This window comes from Podarcis gaigeae, assembly GCF_964106915.1.
Source record: "Podarcis gaigeae genome assembly, chromosome: 2".
Lineage (NCBI taxonomy): Eukaryota > Metazoa > Chordata > Lepidosauria > Squamata > Lacertidae > Podarcis > Podarcis gaigeae.
Window position 1 is genome coordinate 3238282 of NC_139679.1, and position 15207 is coordinate 3253488.

General features: G+C 46.8%; 1 protein-coding gene across 6 annotated transcripts in view; it reads left to right on the forward strand.

The window, feature by feature from the left end:
- TNS2 (tensin 2) overlaps positions 1 to 15207 on the forward strand; it is a 135156-nt gene that overhangs the window by 103083 nt on the left and 16866 nt on the right. For all 6 annotated transcript variants that reach the window (XM_083729146.1, XM_083729148.1, XM_083729151.1 and 3 more), the window contains 9 exons: positions 145 to 228; positions 1792 to 1904; positions 3247 to 3307; positions 3432 to 3510; positions 4944 to 5073; positions 5742 to 5807; positions 8123 to 8239; positions 12054 to 13304; positions 14542 to 14692. In XM_083729146.1, coding sequence (XP_083585272.1) covers positions 145 to 228; positions 1792 to 1904; positions 3247 to 3307; positions 3432 to 3510; positions 4944 to 5073; positions 5742 to 5807; positions 8123 to 8239; positions 12054 to 13304; positions 14542 to 14692 — 2052 coding nt within the window. The remainder of the gene's footprint in view (positions 1 to 144; positions 229 to 1791; positions 1905 to 3246; positions 3308 to 3431; positions 3511 to 4943; positions 5074 to 5741; positions 5808 to 8122; positions 8240 to 12053; positions 13305 to 14541; positions 14693 to 15207) is intronic.

Consider the following 15207-nt stretch of genomic DNA (forward strand, 5'->3'; position numbering starts at 1 on the left):
TACCAAGCAATGTGGGGAGGGGGTTGTAGTTGTGTGTGGTGGGCTGTAACTCTACTTGGCTTCTGTCTTCAGCTCAAGACAGAGACTCCCCAGGGGGCCAACATGCAGGCACCCACTGGCCTCTTTCCTTTCTTCCTTCTTCAGTGCAGACCAGGCCCTCAGCACGCTGACCATGCGCAAGTTCTGCGAGGACAAGGTGGCTGCTTCTCTGCAACCCTCCCAGAAGAGGTGAGGCCTGCAACTTCACCCCCACCCCCACCCCACTTTCCCCTCTTCCTCTGCTGTCATGCATGTGAAAATAAGCTGCAGGATGGGTGGGAAACGCATCATGTCAAGACGTTGCAGGGGTGTGCTGTGAGAAACTTTAGGGAAACACAGAAATGGGGTAGCTGTGTTTGTGTGCATGTTGCACTAGATATGAAGCCCTTGTGCCTGAAGACCATTCTGGCTATCCATCGTGCCCTTCTACTCTCACAAATCCACAAGATCCTCAGGGAGAGAAAATGTGCTGGTAGTGTTATGTGCAATAGCTAGGAACAAAGGAAAAATTCAATTCAGTTCACGTTTAAAGACAAATCTACCTGGTTTGCACTTCCTTCAAAAGTTGCACTTCTCCGAATTTTGCACTGCAGTTCTCCAGCTAAGGGCTCATCCATACTTTAAATTGCCCCATTGCTTTCCACTGGGAAAAGCTGTGGTTTAATGCTGAATCGGAACAAACGGCAATCTGCTTTTCCACAGTTGTTGTTTGTTCTGATTTAGCACCAAAGAGCAGATTTTCTGGGGGGAAGTAGCAGGGCAAAGGCATAACTGCTCGGACGTTTGCCTAGATTGTATGGGACAAGCAGAAAGCGGCTTGGACCCATGCTTGCAAGGCATGGGACAAGTGGACGTGTGGATGAGCCCTGTGTAATTTGTTTTTAAAAATGCATATACTAGGGTAAACTCTGCATAAAAATGCATATACTAGTAAAAATAGCATTAAAATGCATTATATTTGGGGAAATTGCTTTGCTAAAATGTGTATGATAGGCAAAATCCCATACAAAAATGTGTATTAGGAGAAATTTGTATTAAAATGCTTATGCATTTTCATGAGGATTTAAAAATGGATTTCATGATGTGGAGACTTGAACTTAAGAATGGGAAAATGAGAAACCGAGAAACCAAAAGTGATAGATTTGCCCATCCCTCAGGACAGCCCACTCCCAGTGCACCTGCAGTTAACAGGGGCTGCATAGCTGTTATGCTCCCACCAAGCAGACCTGATCATCTGGATAGGTGTAGTAGCTGCTACACAGTGTTGCAGAGATTTGGAGATGGAGAGTGAAGATGGAAGGGGAGCAGTGATTCAGGGGGCTAGTTGTAAACCTCCTGTTAGCCTGATAAAGCCTGGAGGCTTTGGAGCTGGTAAAGCCAACTGAATCATCTGAATTACCACCTGGTACAAGTGAATTTTCCCCCATATACACATACAAAAGCTCCCTATACATAGGTAACTAGACATTGGGGAGCTGGATTCTAGCCAGCTTTTCTCCCCAAGATGCTGATTGTCTAATTGTGGAGATGTTTTCTTCTTTGGGACACTTCGCACCCCGTGGGCTGTCAGATGTGGTTCGACACAGATGGGGACTTACTACCTTTGGGGCTCTTGGCTGCTATTATGAAAGAGGGAGTTTAGAGGCTAAGGGGTAAAGGAGGAGGTAGGTTTGAGACCCAGAATTTCTCCTGGAATCCTGTTGGTAAGCCTAAGAGCTTGTGCTGACCCTTCTCTCTTTTCCCTGTGGACAGGTATATCCAGTATTTTAGTGGGCTACTCTCAGGCACCATCAAGATGAACAGCAACACCCTGTTTCTGCACCATGTTCTTCTCCCAGCTATCCCCACCTTTGGGGCTGGAGGAGGTAAGTGCTGCAGGTGATGTCCAGAAAATACATCTCCCCATTCAAATGCAAGACCGGCATGGGCATGGCTTAAAAGCCTGCTTGCACCTCCCGTCTGTTCTTGCACGCATTTGTGCATAGCACTATTTCAGGTCAAACAAGAGTGACCAAAAGGGTGAGAAAAAGCAAGAGGGAGAGGGGGGAACTGACCTGGCAGGGTTTTATAAAATTGAGAATAGCATGGAGAGCACAAATAGGGAGAGTTTTCGCTTTCTCTCATAACACTAGATCTTGAAGTTGCTCATTTACGTTGATCGACAATTCTTCATGTGTGGGACCTGCAGCAAAATGTTGCAGTGTGACACACACACACACACACACACACACACACACACACACGGTTCCTTTTCCCATTCCCTGTGTCTGCCACCCCACCCCACTTCACCCTGCAAACGCTGTCAGCAGTCTGTGCCTCCTGGGCCTGCTCCATGACTTCACTGGTGGGCTGTTTTAACCCTCACCTTTTAGGGTTCCCCCCCCAAAAAAGATTTCTTTGTACTTGGGGTTTTCTAATTGTGTTGAAACCTCCCTTTTGCAGGTGGGGGGAGCTACCTAAACAATGGCACTTAAAGCCCAGTAAAGAGAGCAATACACTATAATAAAGTTAGGGAATTCACTGCCACCAGATGTGGGGGAGGGGGCATGGGTTTAGATTGCTTTTGATCTGAGACAAATCTGTGGAAGGGGCACCTGTCAATGACTCTTAGTTAAGCTGCCTAAATGAGAACCCCATGTTCAGAAGCCTTGGGCTGCCTTTGTGCCCTGTTTGAAGAATTCCCAGAGGTATCTGACTGGCTGCTGTTGAAAACATGATGCTTTTATCACCAGCAGGGCTCTTATATCCCTAAGATTGTGCTAGGACACAAACATAGCAGAAAGTGTGAGTGTGTATACAGGGCTAGTTCATCTGCCAGTAAACTAGGCAACCATTCAAGGGGGTCACAATTCAAGGAGTACCCACAATCTCAGAATTAGAACACAAGCCCCATGTTATTGTGCTAATTATGGTATGCTCTCCAGTACATTCTGATCTGAGTGTGCACCCCATCTGCATGAAATGAGGTTGTAGAATGAACTCTTTGTTTAGGCAGGGAAGCTGGTCCTGATGCACATTTGACCTATGTAAGGCCTTGTGAATAAGAAGATTCCACGTGGTGTAGGTGTGGAATTGTTAGTACTGGTGCTAGAACTGAAAATCAGTAGAGTCACCAAATTACATACACATGCCCAACTTTCCTTAGGAATTGAGTTTGTTGGCCTGACCCATCAGGCTTCTCTTACGTTCTTATCTTTCCTCTTCCAGGTTATCAACCCTTCTTGAAGATCTACCAGTCCATGCAGCTGGTGTACACTTCTGGGATCTAGTGAGTATGAGTGGGTTCTGCCTCGGGCAAATGCCTGGGTCACCCTCTGAATTCTTCATAGATAAGGGCCAATCTCCTTGTAGCTTCCATCCCAGCTGTCCTTCTGTTTCTTCCTGTCTTGCAGCAGTCTTCATGGTTCTGGTGGAACTCAGAAGCTCTGCATCAGTCTGGAGCCAGCCTTGCTCTTGAAAGGGGATGTCCTGGTGAGTGGTGGCAGGAGCTCAGGATGTAAGGTGGGAAGGCTGGACTTGGTGGACCTCTCTCTGATCCAGCAAGACGCTTCTTTATATTCTTAAGGAATAACTAAGACTCAGAAACGCAATTATGCTGTAGCTGGTAAAGAGATCCCAAGTATGCTATCTTCCTTGTAAATGTAGAACATGCTGTTACATAAGGGGTAGTGAGATTGGTGGCGTCCATATATTATTGGACTACAACTCCCATCATCCCTGACCATTTGCCATGTTGACTGGGGCTGGTGGAAGTTGGAGTCTAACAACTGGAGGCCACCACACTGGATACCCCTGTGGAGATTCTGACATCATTATTTAAAACAAACAAATGATCCACTCTGTCTCTGTTTTTCCCAGAGAAGGTGACTCAGAAGTGGCTCACTTCACTTTTGCCTCTGGTCAGCAGGTTTACATATTTTAAAATAATGTCTCCAAAAATTATGAAATCTGTTTGACTGGAGATGACTGAGGTAGGGGGAGTGGAGAGGAAGTGTGGGGGTGTACCCTGAGTAGCGATGACTCTATCTCAAGCAATTTCCCTTTAAAAAAATTATTTAAAAAAAAATTCAATCACATTCACATTTAGGATTCTCTGAATCTCTTGACTTCCCTCCGCCTTTCTCTGGTTTTCATTGTCAATCCCTTTTTATTCAGCTTATCCTCGCCCCCCCCCCATCTGTTATTAACTTTTCCATTATATTTTGTCTTTTACAAGTATTACTCTAATCCTGCCAAGGTTTTTAGTTGTTTACAGCGTTCTCTTAAATAAGCTATAAATTTTTCCCATTCTTTCCTGAACTTCTCCTCATCCTGGTCTCTGATTCTCCTGGTCAATTTTGCCATTTTGGCATAGTCCATCATCTTCATCAGCCAGTCTTTTCTGGTTGGAACCTTGTCTTCTTTTCATCTCTTTCTCAAGCAATTTCGAACACTCCTAGGAAACGCTGACAGCCTTAATAACTGTAATTAGCCGATTCATCACTTCATCTGTTTTCCGTTTTCTTCCAGTTTGGCTGAAGACAAAATAAGTTTATGCATAAAATAATTGCTACTGGATCTCTGGAGAGCTCATCATCCAGCATCTTCAGTCTGGATGCAGGCTTTCCACAGGCACCTGGTGGGCCACTGTGTGATCAGGATGCTGGGCTAGAAGGGGCATTGCCCTCATCCAGCAGGATCTTCCTATATCCTGAATCAACTCAAGTACTTTCCGTCAATGTTCCTTGACCATGGAAATAATGGTGCCACAGTAAATGTGCACAAAATCTGTGGGCTTGGTGTATGTGAACTTGTGAGCGTGCCCAGACAGCTGTGTATGGTGGGTAGTAGCAGAAGCCTGCTTGCCAGCTGGGAGAGCTAGGCCTCGAGTGATTATTGTGTTCATTTCCCCTCCTTTTTCTTAGGTGAAATGTTACCATAAGCAGCTCCAGGGCACCGAGCGTGATGTTGTGTTCCGGGTCCAGTTCCACACCTGCACCATCCACAGCACCCAACTGTGGTTTGGTAAAGATGAGTTGGATGAAGCCTGGAGAGGTGAGAGCAAGAGGCCTAATCCTTAGGCAACAAGAAATCAAAGCAAAAGGGTGGCATTCAACTCAGAGCTGACCTGTTGAAATCAATGGACCCAACTTAGTCTTGTTCATTAATTTCCCCAGGTGTACTCAAAGTCTGGTAAGGTTAATTTATTTCAGCATGAGTTTTTGTAGACAAGAACCTATTTCTTGCCACAAAATCTCTTCATATGCTTGCTGCAGCAGACCAAGGTCTGGTCTGCATATTCAGCAAAAATCCATGATAGAGTCCATCCCAGGCTTTACCACTTAGGACTTCAAAGAGAAGGAGTCACATTTTTAAACTGTCCCTGCAAGTGAAAAATGTGCTGCACATGGACATTGGGGGGGGGGGAGGGTAGGCCAGAACCTTTTCTCCCTGGTGCGTTATTTATCTCCATGAAGGAGTTTTTTATTTGAAGGAAGCATTCAGAAACTGAATTCAGCCTTAAGTTGTAGAGGCCAAGATTTTGCTGAACATGTGGCTCTCCTAGAGTCTAGTTCTGCAAGGTTCCACCACAGAACACACCTTGAGAACAACCTCAGGTTTTAGGTGAAGGGGGTTGCAAGTACATTTCAGACTAAAGCCAGTGTTTGCGTGAACATGGCATGTGATGCAGGTAATCTCTCCTGCCTTATTTCCTTCCCTAGATGAACGGTTCCCATTTGAAGCAAGTGTGGAGTTTGTCTTCTCTTCCAGCCCTGAGAAAATTAAAGGTGGGTGGATGACAGAGTTGGAAGGATATGGTTGCAGCACTATGAACTACGCCACAATCACCTCCTGGGTCATTCCAAAAGTCAGGTCTCAGTGCATGGCCTAAAGCAGGAATGGGGAACCTCAGCCCCCCTCTGGCCTCTCTTGTCTGACCCTTGCTCCACCCACCTTGGCCTTTGGCCCCAGCCCCACTGGCTTGTGGCAGCCAGAGGTGGCAGTCTTGCTGAAGCTGAGCAGGTCTTGATCTGGCTTAGATGGGAGACTTCCGGAGACCCCTACAAGTACTGTCTTGAGTGATTATTATGTTCATTTTTTGCTTCTCTCTTGGGGTGGTTGGGGTGGTTTATCAAGCATCTTGGAAGGCCACAATTTCTGGCTGGCGAAAGGAGGTGTGTTTGGTGTGCTGTGCTGATCTGCCTTTAGAGAAATGGTGTCATTTGGAAGCATCTTAAATTACCATGGCACTTTTGGGGGGGCGGGGAGTGGGGGTGACATCTTCCTTGCTTAGAGTGATCCTTCCCCTGAACCACCAGACCAATAGAAACACCTTTTGTCCTGCAAATATTGCCGGTGGTGAAGGGGGGGGCGTGAGCAAGCATCATCTGTCGATGGAGATCAAAGCATTTCCTTCTGCCATAAGTTCTTTAAGCTTCCCATTTCCTTGTATGGTCAGGGCTGTGTGTATACCATGATTACAGGAGTGAGGGTGGGCAGAAAAGAGACAAGGAAAGAGGCAAACTGCAAGCAGACCATGGACTGGGAGGTTTATTCCTGTGGAATGAAAACCATAAGAAGTATAGTTTCGATTTCAAGTCTTCTGTTAGCTAGCAAGGTGGTGACTATGGGTCTTATATTCATTCACTTCAAAGATAATTCATTTGGGAACCTTCTGCCAAAATTGTAGCATTTGCCAGTGGGGTATCTCAGAGTAGCTGCCAGTGGTCTTTCATCCAGGTGCTGATGAGATCCACATTTCCTTAGCTTCTGTAAAGCTTCAGAATCAGAGGGAATCCCTGACAAACCAGAGCGCAGATGGAGAAAAGCAAGTTCAGCACATCAAGACTTTATTTTACTTATTCATTTTTGGGGTTGGTAAACAGCCACTCCAAAATGGAATCCAGATGGCTTGAATTTACTGTCACTAGAATTGAAACTGAAAACCAGGGGTCAGTCTACATGACATTCTAATACGTCTGTGATGACCCCAGGGCTTTCAGAGTATTTAGGTGCAGATGTTCCATAAGGTATAGTGGTTGGAGTGTTGGACTAAGTCTAGGGAGACACAGATCCCCAAATTCCCATTTAGTCATGATGTTTGCTGGGTGACTGTTCAGTCACTACCCCTCAATCCAACCTGCCTCACAGGGCCAATGTGAGGATATCATGGGTTTGGAGAAGCAGGTACACAGCTTGAGCTTATTGAAGGAAAGGCAGAATAAGAGCACTAAAAACCACCTTACTAGGATATATGAGAAGGGGGTGGAGAGCATTTGTACAACGCATGTCTCTGTGTGCTCTGCATGCCAATCTATTTGTTTATTTAAAATACATCAAAAAGAATTCCACGGCAGGGTACAAGCAGAATAAAATATTGAACTTTAAATCTGTAAATGCATCAAATTTCGAAACAACATAAATGACAGCAGAGAAAAGAGCATCATCCTTCAAAGGTGCAGAGTGACTTCCTCCGTCCAAGCTCACAGCTGATATTGCATAAATGCCTGGGTAAATAGATGTGCTTTGAGCTGAAACAGGGGGGAAAGAGTGTCAACCAGACTTAAGTGGAAAGGGCTCATGTCCCATAACCAGGGGGCCACCACAGAGAGAGATACCATAATTGCACACCCCTTCAGGATGCTGACCAGAGACAGAGGAGAACACCTGGTCTCCAGGGTAGCCAGATTTTTACCTTTACTTCAATGTCATTCCAAATGATAGTGTTTTATTTTTCCCGTTTCAGTGAAAGGTAACCATTAACTGGCATAGTAGAAAATGAAGAAATACACTCCTTACATGAGGGCTTGAGTAGATCTATCCTTATAGGCCCATTTTGGGCAGAGTGACAGAAACGTGGGAATCCTATTTTTTAAAAATCCACAGATTAGGCTTTTTAAAAACATTGTCAGTCATGCTTGAGCCTGTTGCAGAAAATCCTAGGTTATACAGTTAAGTAAATATGCACATCCACAATCCTTTTTATAACTCTGCTGACTGGTGTGCAGCCACTGGAATATGCTATCCATTCCAAACATTATCTTGAATGCACTTAATCCTTCTAATGCTGAGATTCTCTGGCGCTTCCTGTCTCTTTCCTCAGGCCGCGAGACCTACAGGAACAACGCTGCTGTTGCAGTAGATTACAACATCTCCAATCCCATAGTGCGCTGGGACTCCTATGAAAACTTTAACCTGCACCATGAGGACAGCCTGGAAGGTACACAGGGAATAATAATAATAATAATAATAATAATAATAATAATAATAATAATAATAATTTCCCCAGTTACAGATAGGTAGCCGTGTTGGTCTGCCATAGTCAAAACAAAAAAATTCCTTCCAGTAGCACCTTAAAGACCAACTAAGTTAGTTCTTGGTATGAGCTTTTGTGTGCATGCACACTTCTTCAATTCCTTCCAGTAGCACCTTAAAGACCAACTAAGTTAGTTCTTGGTATGAGCTTTTGTGTGCATGCACACTTCTTCAATTCCTTCCAGTAGCACCTTAAAGACCAACTAAGTTAGTTCTTGGTATGAGCTTTTGTGTGCATGCACACTTCTTCAATTCCTTCCAGTAGCACCTTAAAGACCAACTAAGTTTCGTGTGCATGCACACGAAAGCTCATACCAAGAACTAACTTAGTTGGTCTTTAAGGTGCTACTGGAAGGAATTTTTTTGTTTTGAATAATTTCCCCAGCCACTCTGGGCAGCTTCCAACAAAGACATTCCTGCAGTCTCTTCCTAGCACTTACACCCTTATTGCCACACTACTTGGGCAAAACTGTGTGTGTGTGTGTGTGTGTGTGTGTGTGTGTGTGTGTTTCCTGCAATTCCACACTTGGGCCCAGGATTTGGTATTTGCAGAACTGAGATTTTCTTGATGCAGAAGTCTGGTTGTCATGGCACAGAATTTTGCTGTTGTGTTTGAGGATGTACAGTTGAGCCACATCATGCACTGGGATTATGTTCCAAGGGTAGTGTGCATATGCAAAAATCGTGTACAGTGGTACCTCAGAATGCAAACGGGATCTGTTCTGGAGCCCCGTTCACATCCTGAAGCAAAGGTAACATGCGACGGCACGTCTGCGCATGTGCGGGTCGCCTTTTGTCGCTTCCGCGCATGCATGTGATGTCATTTTGAGCGTCTGTGCATGCGCGAGTGGCGAAACCCGGAAGTAACAGACTCTGTTACTTCCGGGTTGCCATGGAGCGCAACTCGAACGCGCTCAACCCGAAGCACATTCAACCCGAGGTATGACTGTATAGGCAAAATTGCCTTCTTCTGGTTGGCTGCAGGCAGGGGCATGGAGGAGCAGGGAAGGGCTTTGTGGTGAGACCTTCTTGGTGTCTCCACTGCCTCCCCTCACTCCGCCTGTGGAAGGGAGGAGGAGGAAGGCGGTCCGAGAGATGAAGGCAGATCCGTCACAGCCAGAAGAAAAGCTCTATAAGGGACCCTGGACTGGAGCTGCAGCCAAATGCATATAGTTGAAATCACATAGGATTAATGCACGTAAGATGTGACTCAGCTGTACACACATGCTTATATCTAAGCACCACACACTCTGCTTATATCTGAAAGTGGACAATATTGAGATTAGTTTTTGTTTTCACAAGGATGCTTCGGGCAGCTTTCTGCTGTTGGCTCTAAGGCTTCTTTCAAGACTGAGCTGTATACATACCACAATTCAATCAGCCCATCTTAACTTCCTGCATTGGTTACACTTTGAGTAGATGAGCGGAGCTCAAAGTTCCCCCTTGATTTTTAAAGAAATTTGGTGTTTCAGAGTTTGAAACCTGTAATGGGAAAAGGGGGCTGCTCGTGCGTAAGCGTTTAAGCCCTCCAAGCTTTGCCATCAGTTCCTAAACTCTCCCAGTCCGCGGAGCCAAGGGTGCATGGCTACCTCAATCGCTGGCAGAATCCGTCAGTGGGCGCTTCCAGAATTTACGCCAACATAAGAGTTCCTTGACGGAAACTCTCCTTCTGGATTCTCTGCGTGACAGTTTCCTGCGCGGAGTGGGCGTCCCCAGCAGAGGTCCTGAGCCCTCCCCGCTGTTCTCACTGGAAACATCTTGGAGCCATTCCTCCGATTGAGTTTCTGCAGGAACTCTCCCTCTCCCCCTACTGGTTCCTTCCTCCGCATCCGAAGGTCTCCTAGCCTCCTTGAGCCCTTCCACCACCTGACTCTCCAATGGCAGTTCCCTGACAAAACCCCAGTCTGGACAGGATGATAGGGCTCCTCCCCAGCACAGACACATCTGGACTAAAGTGACTTTTTTGCCCCCGGGAGCTGTAATCCCAGCAGCTGGTTTTTACGCAGTCAACCCTGATTACAGTTTCCTCCTAACATCCACTTAAAGTAAACTCGTTAAGAACTAAAATAAATAAAATACCGAAGGGAGTAAGCAAATGGGAATTTAATAGTTGTGGCACGTCTGCCTCAAATGCCAGAAAAACGTCAACAGGATGGAATAAAACTCCTTCCTTCTTCCCAGCAAGAGCTGATATTTAGAGAAAGGAGGCCATCTTCTGCAATGTGTGTATTTGTGGAGAAAGAGTGCCATAAATTTGGAAAATTAAGTATAACGATGAGTTGGATCAGTGGATGGATGAGTAATGGCTTCTTGAAAGATGTATATATGAGGAAGAAATGCACCCTTCACAGGCCCCAGTGAACCCCCCCCCCCATACACACGCTGGACAAGGCCTGATTCTAGTTCAGCCATGTTCATTAAACCAAAACTATGGCAGAAGTGAGACAGAAGTTTTTAAGAGAGGTGAAGGTGATTTCAGAGAGAGGCTTTGCTTTCTGCAATATTCACATATATTTCCTTTGACTCGCCGTAGCTTCTGGCCATATTGGTTTTCCAGGATTTTGAAACAAAATAAAGGAACCTAGAAAACCTGATTACCAGAAATAAAAGCCGGATGCAGCCCATAAAAGGCATCCCCAATTTCAACGCAGTTTTAGCTCTAATCATCTGTCTCCAGCCATGGGATGAAGATAGGCTTGATGCTTATTTTTAATTTTTTTACTTTTAACTTGTTTTTAATTTTTTAGATTTAACTGTATGTATTGATATTGTTATAAACTCCTGTGATATATTTTAATGACACAGCGGTGTTTAAATTTTTTAATAAATAAAAAATAAATAAAAGGATTTTAAGAGCGGCCAAAGCAGGTTCTTCATCATCGAAGGAATCTGGTTCCATAACTTGTACAACAAACAGCCACTAGCCAGTCAATGCTCCACTCTTTGCACATCAAGTGTGCTTGCTCGCCTTTTTGTCACTGTTTTAAAGAAACACATGTAGGCTTTCTCATTTATACACACTTTGCTCAATTAAATAAACAAACTTCCTTTTAAAATAAGTTTTTTTAATTACTTGAGGAACTGGAGCACAAACTCATAGTCACAATAAATGTTTCACTACTTGAACCATGCTTTTCTGAGGTAGATGGGTGCAAGGTTGTTCTTGAGGGTGGTCAGTTCATGCAGTAGAATATGCTTCTGGTCCCCAGTCCACTGTCTGGAGAAAAGAAGGCAAGAGCTGTCAAAAATATAGATTCCATAGGTGATGTCATCAGGTGTGAGGCAGGTGAAGATGCTACTGCCAATGCACCATCAGAAGCCCTAAAGTGTCTCCTGAGGTGCACTGGCAAGGGAAAGCAGACTTTGTCTCTTCTGCCCATCAGCTGATGGGCTGTTGAGCCCAAACCTGGATCTGATGTGCAAGGGAGAGCCCCATGGGGAACTTGCTCACACACTGATGATGCCTGAGCTGAGTGTAGTGCTTTGACGTTCTGAATGCAGAACTTTGAAGCGCCCAGTTACTTGGTGGTCAGCCCTGCCCACCTCTCAAATTTGGTCTGCAAGGCTAGATCCTGATAAGAATCTGGCCCACAGAGCCAAAAAGGTTCCCCACCCCTGATGTAAAAGTTACTCATCCCCAGTACTAAACCATGAGCGTAGAGTGCGAGGCACCTGGACAAACGTGTTCCCTGAGTAGTTGTTTCACTTGTCCTTTGCAGATGTCTTGCACACCCGGGGCCCTCTTGATGGAAGCCTTTATGCCCGGATCAAGAAGAAAGGGGACCTGAGTAGCTTCTCCTCCTCCACCAATGGCAGCCCCAGTGGACCAGAGTCCCCTCCGCAGCAAGGTGGCCGCTTCCTGTCCATCAGCAGCGACTCGGGACACTCCTCCCTGCTGACCGAGAAGGCGGACGAGAGCACGCCACCGTCTAGGCTGCAGCCCACAGCTGCCGAGAAGGAGGAGCTGGACCGGCTCTTGGGGGGCTTTGGTGTCCAGCCTCGGAAGCCGAGTGAAGGGAGCTGTCCCCATGCTGTTTCCCCTTCTCCTACCAAAGAGAGAGAAACAGCCATTTTGGAAGATGAGCTCTCAGACATCGGTCAGCCAGGAATCCACTTTTCCTACCAAGCTCAGCGCTCTGGCCTGGCCCGCCATTGTTCCTGCCGCCTTGGGTACCGTTCCCACAGCCCTGAGAGGCCTCACAACGTGGCCTACTACAGACCAGATGGCACTCTGGAGAGGCGGCAGCCCCTCTACAATGGCGGGCCCTCTCACGCGCATCCTGAGGGGTACGAAGAGAAACGGCGGGTGTTCCGCTCCCTGTCTGAGGGCATACAGCCCCACGCCTACCCCTTCGGCCATGAGCCACTGCCGCCTCACAGCCCCAGCCGGCGGGAGCATGAGGAGCTGCTCATCTTGGAGGACCCACCCACTTTCTTATGCCCCTGCCAAGATTGCCAAGAGATGGCTCGGGAAGAGGCAAGGTTGCCCACGGCTGCCTTCTACAGCCTGCGCCTGGACCGGGACCCTGATCTGTGGGGGGTGGAAAACGCAAGGTCGCCACTGCTTCATCACCCGCTCCACCGGGAAGGGCAGCCAGTGCCACTTCTAATGCCCGCTACCTATGGGCACCACCATGTGCCCCATGGGCAACACCAAGCCTTTAACTTTGAGCCCAAGATGGTGGCAGGGCACATAGGTCACGCTTACCCAGCCCACCAGAGGTCCAAAGTGATGGAAGAGAATGCTGAGGCGTTTCCTTACCCCCGCTATGGCCCCCCTTACCCTCCAGGGCCATCCTACACCTACGGTCGGGGCCCAGCCAAGGCCTGCCTTGTCTCTGGATACTCTGGGTCTCCCCACTCCATTTCACCAACCAGCCCCCTGTATCCACCAACCAGGAAGCAGGGCTATGAGCCCCCAGAGAGCAGCGACGAATTCCTCCCGCCAGCACCTGTGGAAAGGCAGCGTGGTGAGTGTGACTCTCAGGGAGGGCCCCCCCTCCCACCAAGGATTTCAGGTTCAGCAGTTATGGGTGCTGTATCACGTGGCTAGAGAGGAACCAGGGGTGTAGTTCTTTGTGCTAGGAAAAGGGCAAGGGCAAACGTCCAGAAACCTTAGTGCAGGGACAGGGAACCTGTGGCCCTCCAGATGTTGCTGGACTTCACCTCACCATGTTTACCTTGTCTGTGAATGAAATATGCAGAGTAGCAGGACAGTAACTCAGCTGCTTCTGTATGCTTATATATACATATATTCTGTATATCAGTTTATCTGCACACCAGTCACCAGACAGTTTCTTTTGAGAGAGAGAGAGAGAGAGAGAGAGAGAGAGAGAGAGAGAGAGAGAGTAATCACTAATTTGAGGGGAGGGCAATAGAGAACACTTTTGTGCATTAGTCTGAAAATACGCCTGCCTATTTGTATAGACAGCACAGATGATGTCATTGCGCAAACTGCTATGTACAAAAGCCCACTGTGAAAAAATGTCCCCTGTGCATTTCAGAAACCTGCTTGTATATACAGCTTTATTGCCAAACAGGTAGACCTGGTATCCAGACATTGTGCTTCTCCTTGCTGCTGAAATCCTCAGTTTTTCCCCTGGTCCCCTCCAGCCTTTAAGGCTATGTACACGTGAACAGCTTAGAAGGCAACCAGGTGGCTCTTTTGTACACTATTGTACAAACTCCCCCCTCCCTTTAGCGCAATGGGCATTATAACACTGGGTTACTTTGCAGGGCTGGTGTAACTTGTGGTTTTTTGGGTATAATCATTTTAAACTTTCATCTGCATTGGCATTAGGAGAATAATTTTTAAAATGTTTACAGACTCTGGGGGGAGTCTGTGTATGTGTGAAATAACAGTTAGAGAGATTGTGGACCCTTTGCTGCTGGCTTTCATTTTTGAGTTGAAAGGTGAGCTATAATCTCCCCAGTTCTCAGCAACTGGCTCCTTTCTCCCCTTCCCTGGATGCCCATGAGCCCAGCATTCTAACCACTACTCGGTACTACTAAACATATCTAAGGGGTTCCATGCAAGAGCAGAGGCTATGAAATGCTGGGCTTTTGTTGCCACAATGCCTATGCAGGAGATATCCTATGAAAAGTGATCATTGTGCCCAAGGCCCTGGAATCTGGGACCCGTTCTCTGTGAATGGCTTTGTGGTATTCCAACATACCGTCTGCATTCCTCTCCTTTCCTTTCCACAGAGCTGCAAGACTGCAGGGATGGCATGATGGCCTGGCATGACGGTCCCATCTCCCTTCCGCAGCATCGTCAGGAGGTACGGGCTCACTGTGCAGACATCTCTGGCTCTCCCACTTCCTTCCACACCAGCAGTCCAGTATTCAGCAGTGACAGGTGGGTGCACCACAGAGAAGCCGGCACACATTTCCTACCTGTGGCTCTTTCTAAAGTAATCTTTCTGTCCTGTTTCAAAGTCAAAGCCCGCTGTCAATCATCATCCTGTAGAGCGATTAACTTTACCTGTAGAGCCACTGTTTGAACTGTGTTCCAGAAAAGGTATCAGATTTTTTGAAGCATATCAGGGGTTCCTTGGTGAAAAGGTCAGGAATGTTCCCTAAAAGACAGTCTAGTATTCCCTTGCAACTGGCAGCTACTGGTGGCAGTGCTGTCTCCAAGTGTGCCAGGGCATGTTGTCAGGCGGCTCAAGCAGAGCATCTGGGCTATCAACCTGGCTCTGAGAAACAAGGTGCTCAAGCTGAAGACCAAACTTAGCAAGATGCCATTCATGAGACTAGCAAACAACACTTAAAAACACAAAAGCAGCAGGTGCAGGACTCTTCTCCTGGGTGTGAACCATAGCAGGGTGACAGGTGAGTAGAAGAGTTAAAGCCTCAGAACTCCACATTTTG